Source organism: Argentina silus (assembly GCF_951799395.1).
Source record: "Argentina silus genome assembly, chromosome: 22".
NCBI classification, from domain to species: Eukaryota; Metazoa; Chordata; class Actinopteri; order Argentiniformes; family Argentinidae; genus Argentina; species Argentina silus.
The window spans coordinates 14,339,026-14,349,025 of NC_139676.1; the positions used below are offsets into that span (position 1 = coordinate 14,339,026).

The 10,000-nt window shown below is 47.6% G+C and overlaps 2 protein-coding genes across 5 annotated transcripts in view; one reads left to right on the top strand and one right to left on the bottom strand.

The window, feature by feature from the left end:
• LOC310821477 (dynamin-2-like) overlaps positions 1-8,119 on the top strand; it is a 24,411-nt gene extending 16,292 nt beyond the window's left edge. For 2 of the 4 annotated variants that reach the window (XM_083693539.1, XM_083693542.1), the window contains exons 15-21: positions 1,355-1,465; positions 1,628-1,737; positions 2,047-2,158; positions 2,322-2,489; positions 3,018-3,241; positions 3,765-4,010; positions 4,758-6,840. In XM_083693539.1, coding sequence (XP_083549665.1) covers positions 1,355-1,465; positions 1,628-1,737; positions 2,047-2,158; positions 2,322-2,489; positions 3,018-3,241; positions 3,765-4,010; positions 4,758-4,827 — 1,041 coding nt within the window. In that variant the 3' untranslated portion in view covers positions 4,828-6,840. Of the gene's footprint in view, positions 1-1,354; positions 1,466-1,627; positions 1,738-2,046; positions 2,159-2,321; positions 2,490-3,017; positions 3,242-3,764; positions 4,011-4,757; positions 6,841-7,535 lie in introns of those variants that run through there. The other 2 variants (XM_083693541.1, XM_083693540.1) reach the window with 2 other exon arrangements.
• Positions 8,120-8,916: 797 nt separating this feature from the next.
• The window catches only part of tmed1b (transmembrane p24 trafficking protein 1b), an 8,279-nt gene continuing 7,195 nt past the window's right edge, over positions 8,917-10,000 (bottom strand). Inside the window, exon 5 of the mRNA XM_083693473.1 lies at positions 8,917-10,000. This exon is cut by the window's right edge and continues 60 nt beyond it. The gene's annotated coding sequence lies outside the window, so the exon portion shown is untranslated.

A 10,000-nucleotide genomic window follows, 5' to 3' on the forward strand; every position in this document is an offset into this window, starting at 1 on the left:
AAGCATTTTTTCTACTCTCCAAAAGTTTGGATTTGAAATCACCAAATTACTATGGGGTCAAAGTAGAGATTCTCAGCTTTTATTTGATGGTATTTATGTACATATTGGTTGCACTAATCAGAAATTACTTTTACAGTAATTACACTTTTTATGTATAGTCCAGTGTATAAGAACTTGAACCTCACAGTAATTGTTTGATTTAAAATCCAAACTTTTGGAGTGTAGAGCCAAAAGAAGAAAAATGCTTCACTGTCACTGAGCACTTTATTAGGAACACTATACTAATACTGGGTAGGGCCTCCCTTTATTAGAACACTATACTAATACTGGGTAGGGCCTCCCTTTATTAGAACACTATACTAATACTGGGTAGGGCCTCCCTTTATTAGGAACACTATACTAATACTGGGTAGGGCCTCCCTTTATTAGAACACTATACTAATACTGGGTAGGGCCTCCCTTTATTAGAACACTATACTAATACTGGGTAGGGCGTCCCTTTATTAGAACACTATACTAATACTGGGTAGGGCCTCCCTTTGCTCTGAAAACAGCCTCAGTTCTTCGTGGCATTGATTCCACAAGATGTTGGAAACATTCATTTGAGATTCTGGTCCATGATGACATGATTGCATCACGCAATTCCTGCAGACACTGAACTCATTGTCATGTTCATAAAACCAGTTTGAGACGGTTTTTGCTTTGTGACATGGTGCATTATCATGCTGGAAGTAGCCATTAGAAGATGGGTCAATTGTGGCCATGAAGGGATGCACATGGTCAGCAACAACACTCAAATAGGCTGTGGCATTCAAGCGACGATTGATTGGTATTAACGGGCCCAAAGTGTGCCAAGAAAACATTCCCCCCACCATTCCACCACCTCCACCATGAGCAGGTGTACAGGTGTTCCTCCACCATGAGAAGGTGTACAGGTGTTATAATAAAATGCTTGGTGAGTGTGTATCCCTCTCTCTTTTCTTCCCTGCTTGTTTCTCGAGCGCTTGGCCATAGCGAGATGCTGTACAGTGTTATCTGATCTATAAAACATCTACACTTCCTAACAACTGGATATGAGCTGGCCCGTACCATGCAAAGACTAGCAGATCTGTGCAGCACCTTGCCCGGGTCCACCTTTGTTAAGAACCAGGGTTACACACACTTTGTCAAGGTCTCCTATGCCATCAATTTGATTAAATTAAAGTTTTTGTTCATAAAATAAAATACAAGTCTTTCCTGCATTGAATGGCTTTCCAGACCTGAGTGTAGAAAAGCAGCCAATATTACAACATTCCTGAGATGCCTTCTGTACCCCCCCTACAATCTGACTAATGGACTCTCCCGCTGTGTGCAGGTGATTCGGAGGGGCTGGCTCACCATCAATATCAGCATCATGAAGGGGGGGTCCAAGGACTACTGGTTCGTCCTGACTGCTGAGTCTCTGTCTTGGTACAAGGACGAGGAGGTAAAGTGTGTGTGTGTGTGTGTGTGTGTGTGTGTGTGTGAGAGTGTGCGTGTGTGCGAGAGTGTGAGTGCGTGTGTGTGCGTGCGTGCCTGCCTGCCTGTGTGTGAGTGTGTGTGTGTGTGTGTGTGACTCTGTCTCTGACATGTGAGTGTGTGTTTCCAGGAGAAAGAGAAGAAGTACATGCTGCCTCTGGACAACCTGAAGCTGAGAGATGTCGAGAAAGGCTTCATGTCCACCAAACACACCTTCGCCATCTTCAACACCGAACAGAGGTGTGTGTGTGTGTGTGTGTGTGTGTGTGTGTGTGTGTGTGTGTGTGTGTCTGGGTGTCTGGGTGTCTGTGTGTCTGTGTGTCTGTGTGTGTGTCAGAGGTGTTTGATGTGGGTGTGTTGGGGAGAGAGTTTTGTGTGTGTGCAAGTGAAGTGTACGTGCGTGCAAGTGTGTGTGCAAATGAAACTATTTTGTGTATAATGTTCTGCAGCACTGGGAGTGTGAAGTGTGTGTGTGAGTGTGTATAATCAATTAAACTTGTATGTGGTAAGTAATTGTGTGTGTGTGTGTGTGTGTGTGTGTGTGTGCAGGAACGTGTATAAGGACCTGCGTCAGATCGAGTTGGCGTGTGATTCTCAGGAGGACGTAGACAGCTGGAAGGCGTCTTTCCTCCGGGCTGGAGTGTACCCTGAGAAAGACCAGGTAACACACACACACACACACACACACACACACACACATCCTGAAAAAGACACATTCTTATTCAAATAAACACTTGTGTCCCACTTGCCAGAACCATGAGTGAATATTCTGCCATAACCCCCCTCCCCCCCCCCCCACCATCCTCCCCCCCCCCCCCATCCAGGTGGACAGCGAGGACGTGTTGGCCCCCTCCGACACCGTGTCCATGGACCCCCAGCTGGAGCGGCAGGTGGAGACCATCCGGAACCTGGTGGATTCTTACATTGGCATCGTCAACAAGTCCATCAGGGACCTCATGCCCAAGACCATCATGCACCTCATGATCAACAGCGTGGGTCTGACCTCCGTCACTCTGTCTGCCATGGCACCTCGCTAATAATCTACCCATCATGCACCTCGCTAATAATCTACCCATCATGCACCTCGTTAATAATCTACCCATCATGCACCTCGCTAATAATCTACCCATCATGCACCTCGTTAATAATCTAATCCATCAGCCAACCTGCACCAAATGGATCAATTAATCTACCCATCATGCACCTCATGATCAGTTTACCCATCATGCACCTCATGATCAGTTTACCCATCATGCACCTCACGATCAGTTTACCCATCATGCACCTCATGATCAGTTTACCCATCATGCACCTCACGATCAGTTTACCCATCATGCACCTCATGATCAGTTTACCCATCATGCACCTCACGATCAGTTTACCCATCATGCACCTCACGATCAGTCTACCTATCATGCACCTCATCATTAATCTACCCATCATGCACTGCTTGGACAATAAAGTCTCCCTCCCTCCCTCCCCCCCTCCCCCCCTCCCTCCCTCCCTCCCTCCCCCCCCAGGCGAAGGATTTCATCCACTCTGAGTTGCTGGCCTACCTGTACTCGTGTGGCGACCAGGGCAGTCTGATGGAGGAGTCAGCTGACCAGGCGCAGCGGAGGGACGAGATGTTGAGGATGTACCACGCCCTGAAGGAGGCGCTGGTGATCATAGGAGACATCAGCACCACCACCATCTCAGCCCCCGTCCCCCCGCCCGTAGACGACAACTGGAGGAAAGAACCAAGGTAACACATACACACACACACACACTGTAGGTAATACACACACACACACACACACACACACACACACACACACACACACACACCTACACACACACACACACACTGTAGGTAATACACGCACACACACACACACACACACCTACATACACTGTAGGTAACATACACATACACACACACACACACATACATACACTCTTTTCAGACAGACACACACACTTTCACACACATAAACAACTACACACACACATTCTCTAGAACATAATGCACATGAAGGTAGACACTCAGACGCGTAAAGTTAGGTTTAATCCACGTGACCGTCTCCTCAGAACACCTGATGTAAGAATGCCCGCATGTCCAGATGATCTCACCATCTCAACTCACTTACATCCTCATGTATGTTTATTGGTAACTCTTCCTCTCTGTCCCTCCCTCCCTCTCTACCTCTCTCCCTCCCTCTCTCTCTCTCTCTCTCCCTCCTCTCTCTATCCCTCTCTCCCTCCCTCCCTCTCTCTCCCTCTCTCAGTCCTCCCCCTGCCGCCCGGCCAGCTGCCGCCTCCGCCCCCGCCCCCAGCCGCCCCCCAGCGGTCAGGGGTCCCACCCCCGGCCCACCCCCGCCCAACCCCACCCCAGCCTTCGGGGCGCCCCCCATCCCGTCCCGTCCCGGGCCCTCGCCCCTGAACGCCTTCGGGGCGGACCCCATCGCCGCCCCGCCTCTCATCCCCTCTCGGCCGGCCCGCGTGCCCCCGGCCCTGCCTCCAGGCATCCCCAGGTAAGAGCACCTCTCCTGGGCACGACTCCCACCGACCCCCCCAGTATATACAAACAAAGAATTGTACAGGTACTTAACAGGTACGCATCATTATCAGTGTCTGTCTAGCACTTTTCATTCCTTTGTTGATATTTGCTTCGAAAACATCGAAAAGCCCATCTTTTCACTTGATTTCCCGACGGCTTAGCTGTGGTACGTCGATGCTAATGGCTTCTGAAGGCCCCAGAGGCTGGAACCACGAGAAAAAAAAGAAAAAAACCTCTGCATGTTATTCCTCTATTGTCCAATCCTGGTGTGTACGGTGGTATTTTGTCCTTCTGGGTAAAGGTGTCCAGGTGGTGTGGGGTGTGTGTATAACTGCTGCAGTGGGTGTTTTAACTCATTCAGTGCCGAGGGTGAATAAAGTCACCAAAATGGCCAACATTCCAGAGGGCCACGGGTGACTTTATTCACCAGAAAAGCATCAATGATGATGCTTCATTTTGTAGCCAATCAGAGTGTTGTTGCTAGGTAGATACCACATAGAACACTTGGAACCCTCTAGGTGGTGAGGGTTCCGGAATGCTTTGGCAGTTGGTGAGTTAACACAGGGACATGGTGGTGGTGGTGTATCATCGGGTTGTGGTTGATTATGTTTTTTCTCCTGCATGTCTCCTTCTCTCCTTCTCCTCTCTCTCATCTTTCTCCTCCTCCTCTCCCCCACTCCTCCACTCTCCCACTTCTCTCTCCCTCTTGTCTTCCCTGCAGCAGAAGACCCCCGGCAGCTCCCAACCGTCCCACTATCATACGCCCGTCAGAGCCCTCCCTGTTAGACTAGTCACACACACACACACACACACACACACACACACACACACACACACACACACACACACACACACACACAGGGCCTGAAAATGATCCATTCCTTCCCTCCTTTGTCTACTTTACTAAGCGAAACACTTATTTGACATTTGACCTCAGTTTCCCTACGTGATTCAGTAATGAACACTGTCTTTGATGTGGCCTATTACCTTGATGATCACGATGTCATTGTTATATGATCAATAACGCTGTTGATTACCTGAGGTTAATTGCTTTTATGCATTTTAGCAACACTATGTACTTTTCACTACGTTGCCTTCAGCGTTGTTAGCTAACAATGTGTAATACCTGAGAAAATAACTAATTGTAACGAAAAAGGGAGTTTCACTTACTTAATGTTGGTTTAAGTACAGAGCAGAGTTTCAGAGAGAGCGGTTTAGAAACCGCCAGGATTTAGACGTTTATCCTTTCAGGCTGTGTGTCGATTATTGTCGTAGTATAACCTGTTTACATGATGGAGCGAAATCAGATGGAGATCGGGTGAGAAGAAAAACACTCCTTGCATGTCTTGTTTCTAAGAATGTTTTTAACTCTAATCGTGGATCCTATGTACATGTTGTATCTTTGTATATGTAACCTGCGCTGACGCGCCTCCGGAGGAGCATCTCGCTCGATAACCGTCAGTATGAATCAGCACTAATCTCGTTTAACCTACGCTATGCACCTCGTAGATGTTGGAGATGGATTTGAAGACAGGCTGATTAGTGAACTTCTATTTCCATGTGTTTACATGTGAACTGCTCCCTGTGTCTGTCTGTGAGCCAAAGGGAACTGCCTTGATCAACTGCTTTCACTTTACGAGGGTTTGGGGTTCGTTGTGTCACAGAAGAACGGCCGCACCTCGCCGATGTCCTGTATTTCCCCATAATCATCATCATATACATATACAGTACTAGTCAAAGGTTTGGACACACCTTCTCATTCAATGGTTTTTCTTTATTTTTTTAAATTATTTTCTACATTGTAGATTAATATTGAAGACATCAAAACTATGAAGGAACACATATGGAATTATGTAGTAAACAAAAAAGTGTTTATATTTTAGCTTCTTCAAAGTAGCCACCTTTTGCTTTGATGACAGCTTTGCACACTCTTGGCAAGTTTGTGTCCAAACTTTTGACTGGTTCTGTATATATATATATCATATATAATCATCATATATTTAATCAGTCTGTCTTCAGATCCATCTACACACACCTCCGTACCTATGCAGGAGCATCTAGCCAGCTTTTGATATCTCGCTAGTCTTCGCTAGCTAAAGCGTTAGTACGAATCAGCGCTAGTCTCGCTTCAGTGTCATTGACCTAAACTAGTCTTAACTCGTCCATACTAACCCTAATCTGTTGCCATGGAATCCGAGTCCCACCTTCTGATGATTATAGGACGATGCTGCCTGTCAGTCTAGCCTCCGCTGACAGAATGGGCCTATCAGATCCGAGACAGAGGAGGAAGTGGTCGTCGGGGGAGGGGTTTATAGGGTGAGGTCATCGGGTAGGCGTGAGGGGTGTGACCTTTACTCATGGGTTAGGGTGGTGTTTTTTCGGATGGTATCTTTTGGACCTTTGACCTTTTCCAAAGCCACTACCCCCCCTACCGTTAAATCCCAACACACCCTCACCCTCACCCTCACCCCCCCCCCCCCCCCTCGATTTACCCTCACAGTGACATTTTGTTGTTTTTTCATGATTTTTTTCTAAGTGCCTCTTACCTGTAGCTTTCTTAAACGTTATACTATATCTCTCCTTCAGGAGACAGTTTGAACAAGTGAACAAGGACTAAAAGTGGATGAGAGAGAGAGAGAGAGAGAGAGGTGTAAACAGATGGATTGATGGGAGTAATAAAAGGATAAAGTGATGAACAAAGGGACCAGGTGTTGTGGCTGGTATCTGTTCTTTGGTTCTTCTCCTGTTCCTCCCTCCGTCCCTCCCTCTCCCCCTCCTTCCCTCCGTCCCTCCCTGCCTCCCTCTCTCCCTCCTTCCCTCCGTCTCTCCCTCCCTCTCCCCCTCCTTCCCTCCGTCCCTCCCTGCCTCCCTCTCTCCCTCCTTCCCTCCGTCCCTCCCTCCCTCTCCCCCTCCTTCCCTCCCTCTCTCCCTCCTTCCCTCCGTCCCTCCCTCCCTCTCCCCCTCCTTCCCTCCGTCTCTCCCTCCTACCTTTCCTCCTCACTTTCACACACACCGTCTCACGCTGTTCAACCCGGGTCTCCGGTGTGGAAATACACAAGCTTCTGCCACTGTTGCCACGGAGACAGCGGTGTTCATGCGGTGGGTGTTGGTGACCAGGCGGCTGTGGGGTGCCTTTTGGTTTGGTGGTCAAGTCTACACTGAACAGGTATGCAATCCTTCCTCTCTCCTCCCTCCTTTCCACCTCTCCTACCTCTCTCCCCTATCCTCCTCTCCCTTCCCCCCCAAGGGGAGAGGGCCGCAAACAGGTCAGGGTTTGGGGGGGGGGGGGTGTGTGTGTATCATAGATTTAAGGCACTACCAAAAATGCATATCTTCAACAGTGTGATCTGTAGGCCCATCAACAACTAGCCTACGACAGGCTTTCATTCCTTGTTTGCCTCTTTTTGTGTGTGTGGGGGTATGTGGTACGTGTGTGTGTGAGAAATAGAAAGATAGCTGACTCTGTGTTTATTGTAAACACTATCTTCTTCTTCCACAGACGGCCACCTCACGTCCCCTCACGTCCTAACCACTGGTGAAAGCGGTCAAACGTTCTGGACGGAGACCCCCCCAGCTGGCTGTGGTCCCGTACGGTCTAGATACGGTTGGACTGCAAAACCCTGAGCCTAACACCGATGAGCTGATACCTTAAGGGCTGTGTGTGTGTGTGTGCGTGTATGCGTCCACTTGCAAGTCACCTGAGCTGATATTCTACAGTTTGAGTGTGTGTGCGTCTTCAAAAGTAGTGCCAAATCATAAACTCCTGAATAAAAGTGTACTTTGTAGACTTTGAAGAAACCGACCCCTCCATTTCAACATCTCTCCCCACCTCAGCCTGAAGTTGGGCACGTTGCCAAGCTACAGAATGAATGAAAGAGCTTTCCCCTTCTCGAGCCCGTGTCTTATTGTCAACGCAGCTGTGTTTACCTTCACCCACATCACATTTACCGGCTCCAGAATGTGTTACGGTGATGGTTTGCTAGTGAATCGTACTTCTAATCACACACTGAAGTGAATCACACTTTTCTCCACAAGCTTTTTCTTTGGACTTGTATATTTGGAGAATTAAATGGACATGCTGTAACTCTTCACTTGTGTGTGTGTGTGTGTGATTATTTTATTTATTTTATTTTTTTATTGACATTGCTAAATGAGAATGTTATTCTGACTGTCAGATTGTCAGTAGTGGTGTCACATAGCCATACCTATAGGCATACGCCATTTAGCTGACGCTGTTATCCAAAGCGACTTACAGTGAGTGCATACATTTCAGTATAGATGGTCCCAGCAGGAATCAAACCCACAACCTAGGTGTTGTTAGCGCCACGCTCCACAAACTGAGCCACAGAGGACCACATACCTCCGAATCATGTTGCCATAAGTGTTTCTCTGTAGACAAAACCTAGTGGATGAAGGCGTTAGGTATTCGATTGGTTTGACGTGTCACGAGGCGTCACTCCTTTCAAACGGCTTTCCACCCCTTTGTAGCGACTTTCAGCGAGGGATTTCCCCAGGCTTTCTGAGCAAGGAAACCTGGTCTCAATGAGGCCAGTGCATTAGTAATAACACACAGACGAGATGGGTAGTACCTCAATAAGTCCACTAGAGGGAGATAACAGCCAACCAAAAATACTCTTCCTGCCAATGACTTCATTTCACAATATATTTATAACTGATATGTGAGTGGCTGGATAAGTGTTAGGATTTCAATCCCGATTAAAGTTGATTCAACCTTTAGTTCAGTGAGGAAGGAGGCATCAAACCTCGAGCAAGTTAAAAGTCATTTTTCATAATGACAGCCTCACAAGTGGCAGGTTCAAACAAGGCCTATTCAGTGTGTGTAAGTCTAATAAATAAATAAAAAAACAAGACTGCATCGCTCAAATCAAATGTTCAACCTTTAATATTATTTTTTTTAAAAAGAAGCACTTTTTAAAAGCAGCGGCTGCGATGAAAACATATTGATCCGTGATCGTGATCCTCCCTTCTTGGACAATCAAAACGTTAGTGCAACGTCACACTAGAATCACTGTAAACTTTAACAACCATATATTCATATCACAAGGGGAATGAGAGAGAGGGGGGGGGGCAGCCTTCAGAACCTTCCAGATTCCAGAACCGGAATGTACAGAAAAGACAATGGCTGTGTTCCAAAATGCATTCTTGCAACTCCATCTAGAACGTACGCCGTACTTGGTATTACGCTCCAGATGGAGTGCAAGAACGGATTTTGGAAACACAGCCAATGTTCTCTATTCCACAAGACACAGAACTGTTATCCGCTTATTCTTATATGTGTATATGGCGATGTCCTATTCAAACAGTCCATTCTATACGTTGTATTTCTATCAGCGAGGCTTTTACATGTAGCCCACTGACTGTGGTTTGGCTTAGCGCCCCTGATAGCTGAAATGTACACGGCTCACATTAGCATGGAACAAAGACTATACTAGGCTTACATGAGAGGAGAGGAACAGGTGTGGACTCTAATGAGTCTCACACACACACACACACACACACACACACACACACAGTGACACAGAGAGACACACACACGCATGCGCTTGCACGGACACACCTCCCTACACCCAAATATCAGCATATAGAATCTTACTGGCACATAAAAATCAGTAACACAAAAAACTACTCCGGACAAGGTGATTGGCTACCACAGGGGACAAAGAGGGATGGACCAATGACAGGAGGGGAGGGGAGGGGAGGGACGTTAGACTGGGCGGGGCTTGTTCAGGATGGGCTGACCAGGGCTGCGTTCAATAGACACAAATTCAGGTAGTGGGCCCTGACCGTATCAAAACAATTAGCTCTTTTGTGCCGAGCGAACACAACCCAGGTACTGAAGGCACTGTGTGAGCTGAAACGACAGAACGTCTTTCTCTGGCTCCGTCTTCTCCTCTCTCCGTCTCTCTGACCCTGCTCCCTGATTGGCTGTGGGCTGGCCGAGGG